Raw genomic sequence first — 18,127 nt, forward strand, 5'->3', positions numbered from 1 at the left:
AATTATATAGCTACACATCATTTGTCTCCTGACTGCATATCCTCTGAGTATCAGTGATGCCAATTTAGCAATTTTGTAGCTAGATTTAGCAACTTTTCAGACTACCTTTTTTTCCCCAACTGCACCTAGCAACAAATTTAGCTACTTTTAAAAATGTATTTTGAACTTTTGAAAAGTGACTCAAACGCTAAAATGCACGCAATTTCCCTCTAAATGAAACAAAAACGATGTTCTCTGTCACACACACGTGCCTGGCTGCAAAAGTGCATTGTGAGTGGCGTCAGCAGCAATTTCAGCAAATTGCAAATCATTGTTGGCTGACTGCAGCAGCAGTAGTACTGGTTCGACGCGCCAAACCCAATGACTATAGTTGCTCACGAATGTTTGATCTTGAACAGAACTTACAACATCAATCAACATGTCTCAATCAAAATTGTACAGAAAAGAGTGGGAGTCTGTACCTGAACAAATGTCAAATCATATTTTTTGCAGAGCTGGCCAGTCAATTTGAGTATTTAAAAAAAAAGTATTATTTTTTTATTTTATTTTATTAACAACAAATCAATACAGAAAGTACATAAGGGAACACAAGTATATATAGATTATATATAATGGACAATCGAGCTAGGGGGTACAATATCACATTACAATTACACAAGGACCTTAAGGGACATACATACACTTACAATTCTAACAGCTTTTTTGTTAGTAGAGTATTTAACATTCTTAAAATACAGCTCAATTTCTTTTTGTAGGGTATGAAAATTTGTTTTTTTGTTAGTAAATTTACATTTGTATATGAAATTTGGCCAAAAGAATAATGAAATGAATTACATAAAACTGTTTCAGCTTATTTTTATCGTATGTAAAGAATCCAAGCAGTACATCTCTCCACAATAGTGTAAAATCTTCATAAATGTGTTCAATTATAAATCTACTGATTTCTTGCCACAGTTTTCTTACATGTATACAATGCCAAAAAAGATGCAACACTGTTTCTGGGTGGTCATTACAAAAGGAGCAATTTTAGTTGATGTTTTCCTTAAACTTCTTCATATAGTGGTTGGCAGGATATTTATGACAGTCAATTTGAGTAACGTTATGTGTATTCAACGTAATGACGCAGTTTTAGGTTATCGCGCAATGACATCACAACGTCATTTAGCAACAAATCAACCTGCCTCTAGCAACTTACCCTGAAAATTAGTTGGCAACACTGCTGAGTATGACCTAGCTATTAAAACACATCTTGCTTGATGCTTAAAGCGTCCGCATGCTTCCCAGCCGAAACAGTAAGGTGGAGTTCGTTCATATTATTATGATGACGATATTTTGTGACGTTTTGGACTTCGGTGAGGGGTTTTTCAGCTGTTTGGGCACACACATTTGTTGGTGAGACAAGCCGAAGTTCGGAGCCGGAAGCCCCTTCGTCGGTGATTGGTCAACAGTAGTATTTGTTGTCATTCAACGAGAGACGATTCGTTTTCATGCACATTTTTTCATTGAAGAATACTGCACCAAACATTTTAGTAAGATGTAAAATTGCGCGAGTAAGATCTCGACAGTAACAATTAATTACAGATTTATTGAATCACCTTAGATTAATTCGGACTATTTTGAGGAAGTGGCTACAGCGTCTTAAAATGGACAAACAGTACTATTGGCTCGTTTTTCTCGTTCTTTACGCGAAGGTCTTTTAAGGGAGTATGTGAGTGCACTCGTTCGTTTAAAAAAAAAATATTTTATTTCAACTTTATTTAACCAGGTAAGCTAGTTGAGAACAAGTTCTCATTTACAACTGCGACCTGGCCAAGCAAAGCAGTGCAACACAAACAACAACAGAGTTACACATGGAGTAAATAAGCATACAGTCAATAACACAATAGAAAATAAAGAAAGTCTATATACAGTGTGTGCAAATTGGGTGAGGAGGTAAGGCAATAAATAGGCCATAGTAGTGGAGTAATTACAATTTAGCACTGGAGTGATAGATGAGCAGATGATGATGTGCAAGTAGAAAGTGTGGCCAACTGAGCCACACTGGTCCCGTGTGGCTCAGTTGGTAGAGCATGGCGCTTGCAACGCCAGGGTTGTGGGTTCATTCCCCACGGGGGGACCAGGATGAATATGTATGAACTTTCCAATTTGTAAGTCGCTCTGGATAAGAGCGTCTGCTAAATGACTTAAATGTTAAATGTAAATACGGGTGTGCAAAAGAGCAGAAAAGTAAATTAAAAACAATATGGGGATGAGGTAGGTAGATTAGATGGGCTATTTACAGATGGGCTATGTACAGCTGCAGCGATCGGTTAGCTGCTCAGATAGCTGATATTTAAAGTTAGCGGGGGAAATATAAGTCTCCAGCTTCAGCGATTTTTGAAATTCGATCCAGTCATTGGCAGCAGAGAACTGGAAGGAAAGGTGGCCAAAGGTGGTGTTGCCTTTGGGGATGACCAGTGAGATATACCTGCTGGAGCGCGTGCTACGGGTGGGTGTTGTTATCGTGACCAGTGAGCTGAGATAAGGTGGAGCTTTACCTAGCATAGACTTATAGATGACCTGGAGCCAGTGGGTCTGGCGGCGAATATGTAGCGAGGGCCAGCCGACTAGAGCATACAGGTCGCAGTGGTGGGTGGTATATGGGGCTTTGGTGACAAAACGGATGGCACTGTGATAGAGTGTATCCAGTTTGCTGAGTGGAGTATTGGAAGCTATTTTGTAAATGACATCGCCAAAGTCAAGGATCGGTAGGAGAGTCAGTTTTACGAGGGTATGTTTTCAATCAATCAATCAATTTTATTTTATATAGCCCTTCGTACATCAGCTAATATCTCGAAGTGCTGTACAGACACCCAGCCTAAAACCCCAAACAGCTAGTAATGCAGGTGTAGAAGCACGGTGGCTAGGAAAAACTCCCTAGAAAGGCCAAAACCTAGGAAGAAACCTAGAGAGGAACCAGGCTATGAGGGGTGGCCAGTCCTCTTCTGGCTGTGCCGGGTGGAGATTATAACAGAACTATGCCAAGATGTTCAAAAATGTTCATAAGTGACAAGCATGGTCAAATAATAATCATGAATAATTTTCAGTTGGCTTTTCATAGCCGATCATCAAGAGTTGAAAAACAACAGGTCTGGGACAGGTGGCGGTTCCATAACCGCAGGCAGAACAGCTGAAACTGGAATAGCAGCAAGGCCAGGCGGACTGGGGACAGCAAGGAGTCACCACGGGCGGCAGTCCCGACGCATGGTCCTAGGGCCCAGGTCCTCCGAGAGAAAGAAAGAGAGAAGGAGAAAATTAGAGAGAGCCGAGATTTTCAAAATTTCCATAAATGACAAGCATGGTCAAATAATAATCAGGAATAAATCTCAGTTGGCTTTTCATAGCCGATCATTAAGAGTTGAAAACAGCAGGTCTGGGACAGGTAGGGGTTCCATAACCGCAGGCAGAACAGTTGAAACTGGAATAGCAGCAAGGCCAGGCGGACTGGGGACAGCAAGGAGTCACCACGGCCGGTAGTCCCGACGTATGGTCCTAGGGCTCAGGTCCTCCGAGAGAAGAAAGAGAGAAGGAGAAAATTAGAGAGAGCCAAGATTTTCAAAATGTTCATAAATGACAAGCATGGTCAAATAATAATCAGGAATAAATCTCAGTTGGCTTTTCATAGCCGATCATTAAGAGTTGAAAACAGCAGGTCTGGGACAGGTAGGGGTTCCGTAACCGCAGGCAGAACAGTTGAAACTGGAATAGCAGCAAGGCCAGGCGGACTGGGGACAGCAAGGTGTCATCATGCCCGGTAGTCCTGACGTATGGTCCTAGGGCTCAGGTTCTCAGAGAGAAAGAGAGAACGAGAGAATTAGAGAGAGCATACTTAAATTCACACAGGACACTGGATAAGACAGGAGAAGTACTCCAGGTAACCAACTGACCCTAGCCCCCCGACACAAACTACTGCAGCATAAATACTGGAGGCTGAGACAGGAGCGGTCAGGAGACACTGTGGCCCCATCCGAAGAAACCCCCGGACAGGGCCAAATAGGAAGGATATAACCCCACCCACTTTGCCAAAGCACAGCCCCCGCACCACTAGAGGGAAATCCTCAACCACCAACTTACAATCCTGAGACAAGGCCGAGTATAGCCCACAAAGGTCTCCACCACAGCACAAACCAAGGGGGGGCGCCAACCCAGACAGGAAGATCACGTCAGTAACTCAACCCACTCAAGTGACGCACCCCTCCTAGGGACGGCATGAAAGAGCACCAGCAAGCCAGTGACTCAGCCCCTGTAACAGGGTTAGAGGCAGAGAATCCCAGTGGAGAGTTTTGCGGCGTGAGTGAAGGTGACTTGGTTTGCGAAATAGGATGCCGATTCTCAATGTAATTTTGGATTGGAGATGTTTAATATGAGTCTGGAAGGAGAGTTTACAGTCTAGCCAGACACCTAGGTAAGTGTAGTTGTCCACATATTCTAAGTCAGAACCGTCCAGAGTAGTGATGCTAGTCGGGCGGGCGGGTGCGGGCAGCAAACATTTGAAAAGCATGCATTTGGTTTTACTAGCTTTTAAGAGCAGTTGGAGGCCACGGAAGGAGAGTGGTATGGCAATGAAGCTCGTTTGGAGGTTAGTTAACAGTGTCCAAAGAAGGGCCAGATGTCCAAAGAAGGGCAGGTGTCTTCACTGACATTTTCAACATGTCCCTGATTGAGTCTGTAATACCAACATGTTTCAAGCAGACCACCATAGTCCCTGTGCCCAAGAACACAAAGGCAACCTGCCTAAATGACTACAGACCCGTAGCACTCACGTCCGTAGCCATGAAGTGCTTTGATAGGTTGGTAATGGCTCACATCAACACCATTATCCCAGAAACCCTAGACCCACTCCAATTTGCATACCGCCCAAACAGATCCACAGCTGATGCAATCTCTATTGCACTCCACACTGCGCTTTCCCACCTGGACAAAAATAACACTTATGTGAGAATGCTATTCATTGACTACAGCTCAGCGTTCAACACCATAGTGCCCTCAAAGCTCATCACTAAGCTAAGGATCCTGGAACTAAACACCTCCCTCTGCAACTAGATCCTGGACTTCCTGACGGGCCGCCCCCAGGTGGTGAGGGTAGGTAGCAACACATCTGCCACACTGATCCTCAACACTGGAGTTCCCCAGGGGTGCGTGCTCAGTCCCCTCCTGTACTCCCTGTTCACCCACGACTGCATGGCCAGGCACGACTCCAACACCATCATTAAGTTTGCAGACGACACAAAAGTGGTAGGCCTGATCAACGACGAGACAGCCTATAGGGAGGAGGTCAGAGACCTGGCCGGGTGGTGCCAGAATAACAACCTATCCCTCAACCAAGACTAAGGAGATGATTGTGGACTACAGGAAAAGGAGGACCAAGCACGCCCCCATTCTCATTGACGGGGCTGTAGTGGAGCAGGTTGAGAGCTTCAAGTTCCTTGGTGTCCACATCAACAACAAACTAGAATGGTCCAAACACACCAAGACAGTCGTGAAGAGGGCACGACAAAGCCTATTCTCCCTCAGGAAACTAAAAAGATTTGGCATGGGTCCTGAGATCCTCAAAAGGTTCTACAGCTGCAACATCAAGAGCATCCTGACTGGTTGCATCACTGCCTGGTACGGCAATTGCTCGGACCTCGACCGCAAGGCACTACAGAGGGTAGTGCGTATGGCCCAGTACATCACTGGGGCTAAGCTGCCTGCCAACCAGGACTTCTACACCAGGCGGTGTCAGAGGAAGGCCCTAAAAACTGTCAAAGACCCCAGCCACCCCAGTCATAGACTGTTCTCTCTAATACCGCATGGCAAGCGGTACCGGAGTGCCAAGTCTAGGATAAAAAGGCCTCTCAACAGTTTTTACCCCCCAAACCATAAGACTCCTGAACAGGTAATCAAATGGCTACCCAGACTATTTGCATTGTGTGCCCCCCCCACCAACCCCTCTTTTACGCTGCTGCTCCTCTCTGTTTATCATATATGCATAGTCACTTTAACTATACATTAATGTACATACTGCCGCAATTGGGCCGACCAACCAGTGCTCCCGCACATTGGCTTACTGGGCTATCTGCATTGTGTCCCGCCACCCGCCACCCACCGCCCTCCAACCCCTCTTTTACGCTACTGCTACTCTCTGTTCATCATATATGAATAGTCACTTTAACCATATCTACATGTACATTCTACCTCAATCAGCCTGACTAACCTGTGTCTGAATGTAGCCTCGCTACTTTTATTGCCTCGCTACTGTATATGTACGTTATTTTTCACTGTCTTTTTACTGTTGTTTTATTTCTTTACTTACCTATTGTTCACCTAATACATTTTTTGCACTATTGGTTAGAGCCTGTAAGTAAGCATTTCACTGTAAGGTCTACACCTGTTGTATTCGGCGTAAGTGACAAACTTTGATTTGATTTATACAGAATGGTGTCGTCTGCGTAGAGGTGGATCAGGGAATTACCTGCAGCAAGAGCGACATCGTTGATATATACAGAGAAAAGAGTCGGCCCGAGAATTGAACCCTGTGGTACCCCCATAGAGACTGCCAGAGGTCCGGACAACAGGCCCTCCGATTTGACACACTGAACTCTATCAGAGAAGTAATTGGTGAACCAGGCGAGGCAGTCATTTGAGAAACCAAGGCTGTTGAGTCTGCCGATAAGAAAACGGTGATTGACAGAGTCGAAAGCCTTGGCCAGGTCGATGAAGACGGCTGCCCAGTACTGTCTTTTATCGATGGTGGTCATGATATCGTTTAGTACCTTGAGCGTGGCTGAGTTGCACCCGTGACCAGCTCGGAAACCGGATTGCACAGCGGAGAAGGTACGGTGGGATTTAAAATGGTCAGTGATCTGTTTATTAATTTGGCTTTCGAAGACTTTAGAAAGGTAGGGCAGGATGGATATAGGTCTATAACAGTGTGGGTCTAGAATGTCTCCACCTTTTGAAGAGGGGGATGACCGCGGCAGCTTTCCAATCTTTAGGGATCTCGGAGGATACGAAAGAGAGGTTGAACAGACTTGTAATAGGGGTTGCAACAATGGCGGTGGATAATTTTTGAAAGGGCCCAGCTGATTTGTACGGATCCAGGTTTGCAGCTCTTTCAGAACATCTGCTATCTGGATTTGGGTGAAGGAGAAGCTGGGTAGGCTTGGGCAAGTAGCTGCGGGGGGTGCGGAGCTGGTGGCCAGGATAGCCAGGAGGAAAGCATGGCCAGCCGTAGAGAAATGCTTATTGAAATTCTCGATTATCATGGATTTATCGGTGGTGACAGTGTTACCTCGCCTCAGTGCAGTGGGCAGCTGGGAGGAGGTGCTCTTACTTTTTGGAGTTAGAGCTACAGGATGCAAATTTCTGTTTGAATAAGCTAGTCTTTGCTTTCCTGACTGACTGCGTGTATTGGTTCCTGACTTCCCTGAAAAGTTGCATATCGCGGGGACTATTCGATGCTAGTGCAGTCCGCCACAGGATGTTTTTGTGCTGGTCGAGGGCAGTCAGGTCTGGAGTGAACCAAGGGCTATATCTGTTCTTAGTTCTACATTTTTTGAAAGGGGCATGCTTATTTAAGATGGTGAGGAAATTACTTTTAAAGAACGACCAGGCATCCTCGACTGACGGGATGAGGTCAATATCCTTCCAGGATACCCGGGCCAAGTCGATTAGAAAGGCCTGCTTCAGAAGTGTTTTAGGGAGCGCTTGACAGTGATGAGGGGTGGTCGTTTGACCGCGGACCCATAGCGGATGCAAGCAATGAGGCAGTGATCACTGAGATCCTGATTGAAAACAGCAGAGGTGTATTTGGAGGGCAAGTTGGTCAGGATAATATCTATGAGGGTGCCCATGTTTACGGATTTAGGGTTGTACCTGGTGGTTTCCTTGAAAGTTTGTGTGAGATTGAGGGCATCTAGCTTAGATTGTAGGACTGCCGGGGTGTTAAGCATATCCCAGTTTAGGTCACCTAACAGAACAAACTCTGAAGATAGATAAGGGGCAATCAATTCACATATGGTGTCCAGGGCACAGCTGGGAGCTGAGGGGGGTCTGTAACAGGCGGCAACAGTAAGAGACTTATTTCTGGAGAGATTAATTTTTAAAATTAGAAGCTCGAACTGTTTGGGCATAGACCTGGAAAGTATGACAGAACTTTGCAGGCTATCTCTGGAGTAGATTGCAACTCCTCCGCCTTTGGCAGTTCTATCTTGATGGAAAATGTTGTAGTTGGGTATGGAAATCTCAGAATTTTTGGTGGCCTTCCTAAGCCAGGATTCAGACACAGCAAGGACATCAGTGTTGGCGGAGGGTACTAAATCAGTGAGTAAAACAAACTTAGGGAGGAGGCTTCTGATGTTAACATGCATGAAACCAAGGCTTTTTCGGTTACAGAAGTCAACAAATGAGAGTGCCTGGGGACACGCAGGGCCTGGGTTAACCTCCACATCACCCGAGGAACAGAGGAGGAGTAGGGTGAGGGTACGGCTAAAGGCTATCAAAACTGGTCGTCTAGTGCGTTGGGGACAGAGAATAAAAGGAGCAGATTTCTGGGCGTGGTAGAATAGATTCAGGGTATAATGTACAGACAGGAGTATGATGGGGTGCGGGTACAGTGGAGGTAAACCCAGGCACTGAGAGATGATAAGAGGGGTTGCATCTCTGGACGCGCTAGTTATGCTGGGTGAGGTCACCGCATGTGTGGGAGGTGGGACAAAGGAGGTATCTGAGGCATGTTGAGTGGGACTAGGGGCTCCGAAGTAAACTAAAACACTGATAACTATCCTAAACAACAGTATACAAGACATACTGACATTTGAGAGAGACATAAAGCGAGGCATAAAGCAATCACAGGTGTTGATTGGGAGAGCTAGCTAAGACAACAACGGGTAAGACAGCTAATCAGCTAAGACAACATCAACAGGTAAAATGACGATGAATGGGCAGAGAGGGTCGGTTAACTACACACAGGGCCTGAGTTCTGTGTGTTTCGTTTAGGAGTTAACCGAACTGAAGCATGGTAACGCCTGAGTTGATCAGAAAACACTTGTATGAGTGAAAGTCTGTTGGACCAATAGGCAATTCATCAGGGATGTCTGCCGCTCTGCCTTTGCTTTAACGCTGCCTTCACCCAGGGCTTTCATCTATAGCTGTAAGACTAGCAAAGTCTCAGACAAAAAAAAACACCAAAATGACTGACTTTGTCTATGCGATAGCGATTCTGCATAAAATGTAAATCTTTTGGAATGTTATTTGTCAATTCCTCTGAGTTTTGACTCAATCTTTCAAAACGATACTGAGTGGTCTTCTCTTGCCTTTCTGTACGTGGTGAAACTGGAAATCCCATAATATGACGGCACGTTGAATATGTGTGCTGCTTCACTACCCTGAGGAAACCCATCTGCTACGGTGTCTCACATTCACTGCATAGTAGCATACTGTATGCACACAGGTCTGGTCTGGGGCTTCCACTGTGGTTTCACTTATTTACATTGTCTATAGTTGTCCCGTTGAGTCACTCCTTGGTGTAAACTGGTCTGAAATGGCAGATGTAAAATATAGTATTTTTCGTATCATTCTAGTCTCATCACATTCTTAATGTATGTCTGTCAATGTCGCTCTCTTCCTCTCTCTCTCTATTTCTTCTCTCTTTTATCTCTGATAGGAACTAGCCTTCCCCCTGTCCTGCTCGGCGTGATGAGCTGAGTTAAGGTGAATGGTGAAATGAAGGGGCGTGAAGAGGCAGAAGGAGACTGAGAGCCTTGCCTTTCATCAGCAGCTGCTGACTCAGTTTCTGAAAGCAAAATGTCACCCCTCCAGCCTGCTTGGCCAGCAGCTAATCCGTTTGGAGAATCGATTCCATTTTAACGGTGTGCTGTGGAGTGGCCTGATGTATGGCTGGAGTTGTGTGTGTGTGTGTGTGTGTGTGTGTGTGTGTGTGTGTGTGTGTGTGTGTGTGTGTGTGTGTGTGTGTGTGTGTGTGTGTGTGTGTGTGTGTGTGTGTGTGTGTGTGTGTGTGTGTGTGTGTGTGCACAGAGGGCCTAGTGGAGTGTGTGTTTTCTGTTGTTGCCTTAACAACGTTTTTTGTGTGTGAAACCAAAGTTAGAAATAATAAACATTTGTTCATAGTATTGCCATGCATTATGTGTCTTGAGAAATGTTGGCTTTCCGCAAAACACTTCCACTTCCAGCTGCTGCGTTTGGCCAAGTGACAGTCGTTAAGTCGGAAAACTCTCATATTTCAAATGCCTAGCAGCGTACCGAAGGACACTTACTTACAGAGGAGGAGAATGGACTGTGGACCAAATTCTGCTTCATAAATTAGTCATTAGTCACTGAATAGTTTATGTGTTTATGCAGTATCAATCACACAAGTTAACATGTAATTTACTGTTCAGTCTCTAGGGACCAACACTGCTGGGATTGGGTGCATGTAGGTCTTTCTATCTGTAATGGAGGTTATTCAATGAGATTCATATTTCCTGATTGTTTTATGTCTCCAGCCATATACTTAGCTATGTACAAACATACACTCACATAACTACCAAAACCTGCTTTTGTGTGTAAAGGTTACCAGTGCCTGAGGCTTACACGGATCTAAGATATGACACACACACGTCTCTGTCTCTTCTACTCCCTGTCAGTCTTTCTATACATCTCCCTCAGAGGGGACCATTCTCTGGTTGTTTTGTTTAGTCTGCCTGTAAAGCTGGTAGACGGCTGCTGCTGGCCCTCTCCCAATTAACTCAGTTTAATCTCATTCTCTCTATCTCTATTAGAAAAGCACATGTGCACGTGTGAGCTCACAAACATTGTGTTTTTTTCTTTAAACAGTTTTCTCCATCTTTAGTTGTTCTACCTAATGATGTCACTGCCATCACTCATTGTATGCTCAATGAGAGATTGCTGGATGAAGTCTTAGGGCCAACTATTAACCTGTTATGGAAAATCTGGTATCCTAAATGAGATCCAAAACATATCCACTTTAACCCCGTCTGTCCCTCTACCACAAGGTGTCACTGTGCTCCTCCAGCTAGAGAATTGTCAATATTACAATGCGCAGCATTTTAAAGTTTGAGTATCCATGATGATCATATCCATACATGATCACTTTGATGACTAATAACAACGGGATGTTTTACAGTCAATCGAAAGGTTTTTGTAATCTACCATGCAGGATTTGTTTGCAGTTGGTGTGTGTGTAGATCTGTGTAAATTTGTGTGAATAGCGTGTAGCACAGATTTGACCATTTAACTTATTTACAGTTGGAAAGGGCCTAGAAAAAGACTCCCCCTGGGAAGTGACACACAACCTCTCTCTGCTAACACCTATCAGGCTCTGGTGCGGTCTGCAGCTTAAACATTATATTAATGTGCAGGGAGAAAGATGCCGTGCCTAAATCTACTGCCTGCAAGGACCTAGCAAAAGATGAATCACTTAAATGTTTTCTTTCTTTCACTCCACCATGCATTTTAGTAGAAAGTGCTTTGCTTTTAGTCAAATGAGACAAAAGCCACTGCCTATTTTGTTCACAAACAAAGTACTTATAAAATAGATGCTATTTTCCATCTGACCTAACAGAACCTTAGCTGTGTGTTGAAGGTCTGTCTGTCAGCAGCTATATGAGTGCATAGCAGAACATAGAGGGTACAAAGGCCTACAAATCGAAGAAATGTGCCTTGCTGGACATCTCCATCTCTTCAACTTCCCATTGGTTTTCTCCACTTTCTTCCCATTGAGACACATTGAAAGCAAAATGTACACATGTTGGCCTGTTCTTGTGAACAGCTGTTATGTGGTTCAATGTGGTTCATCAATAGGCTATGTACTGACTACACATATGTACTGTCGTGCTATTTAGAAAGAGATCACATTGCTCTTACAAAGGATACTTCAGTTACTACAAGAATAGTTCTAATGATGATTATAACAATAGCATATAACATGATAATATGTAGGAAAATAATAATAAACTATTTCTCCTTCATCTATTATTACTTTTATTATTGTTGTTATTTCATCAATACAGAATTAGATCATTTAATTGCCTTACATTTGTTAGGTTAGGTTATGTTATGCTGGTAAATTAACTTACTGAAGTAGGGACAATATATTGCACATGTTAATGTTTTCATACGACAATATTCGCCTGTCAAACAGAAAACGCCGGAAGTGGGCGGTTAGAGAGAGGGAGAGAACATAGAGGGTGCTATCTGGGATCCTTGGGAAGCCCCTACACACCATTGATGTTGACATTTAAAATGGTTAAGGGCAATGGTTAGGTAAGGGTTATGGTTAATGTTAGGGTTTGGGATATGGACGTCCCAATGATCCTCTTTTGCACTAACCGTGCCTAGGGTGGAGAGCAAGCGATAGACACGAGAGAGAGAATGTAAAAAACTGCGTAGCGAACAGTTAGAAAGAGACCGGAGAGGTTCATTTTCTGGGTCGTACGTACGTTGCGGAGCTTTACCTTACTTTTATGCAAAAAGACAACTCAACTGATCGTCCCGTCAAGGTAGGTTTGTTAACTATGTCAGCTTCGAGAAGATTTTGTACAAGCATATTTCGTGCAGACGGTTTCTATAGTGAAATAATGTTCTGTCAGCGCTTTGGTTAAACAAACTATGGTTAGAGTTGTGCGGCTCTGCCGTCTTTTACGCTAGCCAAGCGTGGTTATAATGTCACCGACAATACCACATGTGAAGCTACAAATATATTTTTAGTGTTTACAATATTGATTGAGTGTATTGTTCATATAATATTTACTTTGTTGTTGGTGTTTGTTGACCCTTTCTCCTATATATATATATATATATTGAATCAACAGGCTGGGTCCAACCCCCTCCTGGGAGCCAAGCGAGAACTCGAATACGCTAGATCATTTATTTTCTTCAACATTGCAATGTTTTTAACATCTTAAAGACTATATTATTAACAACATTTGCATGTAGGCTATAACACATGTTATACGGATCATTGAAATAGCGTGTAGCCTAGGTCAAACGCAAATTGGAATGTGAGTTTATTCTATCAAACCGTTAGCCAGCGCGAGGCGAATATCATGGTATAATGAATGTGCGTGTGGAACTCCTCTCAAGAAGTTGTGTTGTAGCCTAACAGGTGAAAGTTCAACTTGTATTGCACATCTATTTTAGTTAGGTAACTTTCGAATTTAGATAAGAACTAGATAAATAAATGATCAATGCCGATGTAAAAAAAATATATGGTGTCTGCCTGTCAATGTAAAAATAAGCAGTTGTATTATTATTTATCCTAGACAAGCAGTTATATTTTTATATATATATTGAATCAAGACAAATACGCTATATATTATTGGAATGACTTTCAGTGCAACAGAGAAACTATGAGTAATAATCCACTCTAAAGTGTTTGTGGAGATAGCACAAACACTTTAGAGGGGATTATTTGGTAGAATATTTTTCTGAGATGTTTTTTATTTTGTCCAAGTTTGCTGGTGAAAATGGGCGTCTACCGTTTTTAAATTAACGGAATAATTTGACAAAATGTCAACAACCATGTGATAATACACAACTGTGCACAATTGCTACTGTAGGCCATATTGGCTGCAGACTTTACATTTGGTGTTGATATGCTGGTAAAGTAGTCCAATGTTTATCTTATTGCACCTGGAGAGCAAGGCAGCCTAGCTATTGGTCAGGTGATGCAGTCAAGGTGCTCCTGTTTATTTGAGTGCTTTATGCCAGTTGTTCTCCAAGCCTCCTTACCACAACTGAGTAAACATGAGTGTTTGGAACACAAACAAAGGATTTAATTTAAGAGGCTTTATGTCAATGATTCATAATTAAATCTGGAATACAACAAGCCACTTCATCTAGTTGTCCTAATAGTCTCCCAATCAGTCATTGATATGTGTCAGGTAGTGTTTTACTTGTTTTATAACAAAATGGCCACACAGGATGCTGTGTAAAATGTGGTCAGTCGTCATAACAATGAAAACAAACATGAAAACAAATAACAAACACGTGCTGTATGAGTAATCCCTTTAGTACCAAAACTGTCCTTCTGTTTGCTTTCTTATTCCTCTCTCGTGAGAAATGAGCTCAACATATTTTGTACACACTGGGCTTCAACTAACCTGAGATGAACGGATTCACACTGTGTTATAAAGGGAGCTCATTCACTTGTTTTCCATCACATTTGTTGCTATTGGGGTTAGACGAAGCTCCATCACAGTATCGATGACGTGGACGTCGATTAAATGCGGAAGGCACATATCGGCGGAATGCATTCAGTTGTGCAACTGACTAGATATCCCCTTTACCTTTCATTCATTCATGTCACAGAAGCCACTGATGTGTTTGCATTAAAATGCCACTGAAAGCAGTGCTGGTTGTGTGGTTGTGGTTGTTGTCACTGAAGACATGGACATGTCCCGTAATAGTACACTGTGTGACTCACATGTAAAGGTATGTAATTGGAAACATCGTTGTTGGTGTTTGGCTGAAATGTCACCACATGCATTGATGTTATAGTGTTTTACTAGACTGTCATATGGCTCAACCTTACAAGCACAGATAGGTCTCTGTATAAAGGAAATACCCCTAAATTGTTGATGTGTTGATGACTAAAATGTCAATGTCACTGCGAGCTTGAGTGGTGATAAGATTTGTGTATGTGTGTCTGCGTGTGTGCGCGTTACAACCACACTGAGTATGGACATTGATGTTTGTTTAAAGAAACTCAGATAAAGAAAGTCATTACTTCCTGCGATGCAGTTTGATTGCACCCTTCCTTGTCCCTGCGTATCCTACCTCTTTCATGTTATGATGACCTTATACACACACCAACTGACAGCAGCACAGGTCAGGATGCTTTGATGAGTGTTTTGCTAACCAGGGGTAACAGTCAGGTGCACTACCAGACTTCCTTGACCCAGCCCACCACCCCTTGAAAATTAATTGATTTGGTAGATGTTTTCATTATTCTGACCCCCTGCAGTTATAGTTTTGCCTGACGACTCATTCTGAATTTAACTCTGCTGCGCTATCGATCGCTCCATACATTCGTGGTGGAGAAGAAATGGTAGTGGGTGTGGTGTTTGGCCGAAGTGATGTGGATGGGTAGTCAGGCTAGTTATAATTGGAAGACGAAGTGTAAACTCTAACATACCTTTCCAGCTAATAGGCTATCTCCAAAGACATTTTTGCTAGTAGAAGCTGTTTAGCTGGTTAAACAAAGGTTAGCCATGTGTTGGTAAAAACTAATGTCCAAGTCAAGAAAGCTTATACCAGCAGCCTTACCTGCTTTTTTCAGTATATGTCAGATACTCCAGTGAGTGTAATTAGCTCCAATTACTGTCATTTGCTCAATATTAGGAGTTCAGAAATCAAGTTGACATAAAAATGTGTTTATTCTGTTGTTGCTAGTGATATTCATTTTTAATATTTATTAAAAAAAGGATCCCCAGTTGAATACCCCTGATCTAGCTGAATTCTCTGACCCCATATCTCCTCCGCAGCATAATGTAGCTTCCCCAGACAATTCACCACCCACAACCACTCCTTATTCCTCCTCCACCACCCACAACCACTCCATATTCTCCCTCCACCACCCACAACCACTCCATATTCCTGCTCCACCACCCGCAACCACTCTATATTCCTCCTCCACCACCCACAACCACTCCTTATTCCTCCTCCACCACCCACAACCACTCCATATTCCTCCTCCACCACCCACAACCACTCCATATTCCCCCTCCACCACCCACAACCACTCCTTATTCCTCCTCCACCACCCACAACCACTCCATATTCCTCCTCCTCCACCACCCACAACCACTCCATATTCCTCCTCCACCACCCACAACCACTCCTTAAATCCTCCACCACCCACAACCACTCCTTAAATCCTCCACCACCCACAACCACTCCTTATTCCTCCACCACCCACAACCACTCCTTATTCCTCCACCACCCACAACCACTCCTTATTCCTCCACCACCCACAACCACTCCTTATTCCTCCACCACCCACAACCACTCCTTATTCCTCCACCACCCTTCCACCATCCAGGGCTCTCTGACTAGTTGGGTACTCAACATCAGGTCATCTTGCCTGTTTGGTTTGAAGTAGAGATTGAAAGAAGGATGCTTGCAGTATTGATGTTCCTGAACCGAGTGCTCCTGTCATACCATGTTCACTGCTATCTACTACTTTTCTCTGGGGCTGCATGCCCTTTAGTAGATGAGGACTTTTGAAAAAAATACTGTCGACTTTGGCTCTATATATGTTTTATTATTTAGATTGGATTTTTGAAAGGTTTCTGTGCCACGCTAGTATGAATGATTTGGGAGACATGCGCAGGAATGCGTAATAGGGTTTTTATTTACGCCCAAATTTCAACGTGCCATGTAAAGGCACGGGGACGAAGACCAAACAAACACTAACAAAAACACAGGGTTGAAACCCAAACAAAAGAGCGAGGAGTACCTCGAATAAATAACACACGCGCACAATGATTAACACACGGGACGAGACCCATAATCATCTGCGCAATCCACAAGGGCACGAAAGCCAAAACACACAGCACAGCTACTCACACGCACCAACGGACATTGTAACAATAATCGACAGGACAATGGTAAACCAAGAATCACTAATCACTGGGAATAGGGTCCAGGTGTGCGTAATGAAAATTCCATAGGAATCCGTGACATTCTGGCTCTGTTCCATTTCTTCTTTGGCTGCTTATAAGTTCTGCTGTATTGGGCTTTCTGTCCTGATGCCTGCAAAGTATTTGTGGTACTAGGTCCTGTAGATTTTCCTTAATGGATTGTCTGCCCAGCTTCATCTGCACAATTTGGGATGTGTTTTCCCTCTCTAAAATAAATAAGCACTTGGTCAGATATCAATGGAAATCGTTATGGTAAACCATCAAGGATTGTTTGCACCACTTAACCCTGACCCACTTGACATTATGTGAAGCGCTGCCTGAGGAGCCCACACGGTTAATTCAACTGGACTATGTAACTGGCCGTTTCCACTGCCAAGACAAAGTTTCAGAGGTCGTTTTGGGTCTGGCTGGCGCGGACAGTTGGCATACTGGGCACACATGAGTTGGACAGCACAACCTGTCCTAGGCAGGGAGGGAGCAGAAACAGACACAGAGACAACTCCAGGAACAGCAGGGGAACAGGGGAAACCCTATGCTTAAGGATCCCGTCTCTCAACAGGCAGGGCAGGCCATGTGGTCACAGCATGCCCGTGTGCTTAGCCCCACTTTATCTCCTTCCCTGCTACCAGGCAAGCCATGGCAGGGATACTGACCTGGTGGGTCTTTACTGGAAGGGCTGGAGGAAAGAGGAAGATGAGAGGTTTTGGTGCATGGGTGGGTTGTTCTGATGCTGGTGAAAAGGGATGGTTAGTTGAAGTATTCCATGCATGCCTGTGATGAATTCATGGATGTAACACATTTTAATTCTGTAGTTTCCATGGCGCTGTGAGGTCCCCTAGGCAGAGAGCTCTGTATATATTGTACATATTTTAGGGCTGACCCCATTTAGTCGACTGGTCAATTGTTTGGTCAATAGGCTGTTGGTTGGATGAGATTTCTTTAGTCAAGCAGTCGCAATTTTTTTTTCATGGGGCACAAGACACCTGACATCTGATTGGCACCTGTCTCAGTGGACTAATCCAATGCGGAGGCCACAGGGATGGCATAGTCCATCACTCTAAGACATGTGATACTGATATTGTATATGCTTGTATTATGTAAAAATAATGTTGCAACACTAATATATCTAATATTATTTTATAACAAATGTTCTTTGTCCTGCGTTGGGTACGGTCGCTGTCCACAATTCTGAAAGATAATCTTCAGTGCGCTTTTCCCTATGTTGCCATGTGCATAATAGCAAAGTTAACCCGCATATTGGGATTGAGAACAATGCGGCGGAGGCAGCAGAGACAAGGAAACAGCCCTTGCCTTAGCCTAATTGTCAAAGTAAATTGAGTAGTGAGGAAATCCCAAATTCATTAGGTCTATAATCAATAGCCTAACAGTTAAATGTGCCTGGCTTTATAAAAGCATCCATATACAGTGCCTTCGGAAAGTATTCA

The 18,127-nt window shown here is 43.6% G+C and overlaps 1 protein-coding gene across 1 annotated transcript; it reads left to right on the top strand.

The window, feature by feature from the left end:
* Window positions 1-4,494: 4,494 nt before the first annotated feature.
* Window positions 4,495-11,952, top strand: LOC139578652 (uncharacterized). Its single transcript, XM_071406556.1, has 2 exons — window positions 4,495-5,917; window positions 6,456-11,952. Exons 1-2 carry the CDS (start codon window positions 5,375-5,377, stop codon window positions 6,549-6,551), a joined length of 639 nt encoding a protein of 212 aa, XP_071262657.1. The 5' UTR covers window positions 4,495-5,374; the 3' UTR covers window positions 6,552-11,952.
* Window positions 11,953-18,127: the final 6,175 nt, after the last annotated feature.

The sequence above is a fragment of the Salvelinus alpinus genome, chromosome 1 (genome assembly GCF_045679555.1).
Source record: "Salvelinus alpinus chromosome 1, SLU_Salpinus.1, whole genome shotgun sequence".
Taxonomy (NCBI): domain Eukaryota; kingdom Metazoa; phylum Chordata; class Actinopteri; order Salmoniformes; family Salmonidae; genus Salvelinus; species Salvelinus alpinus.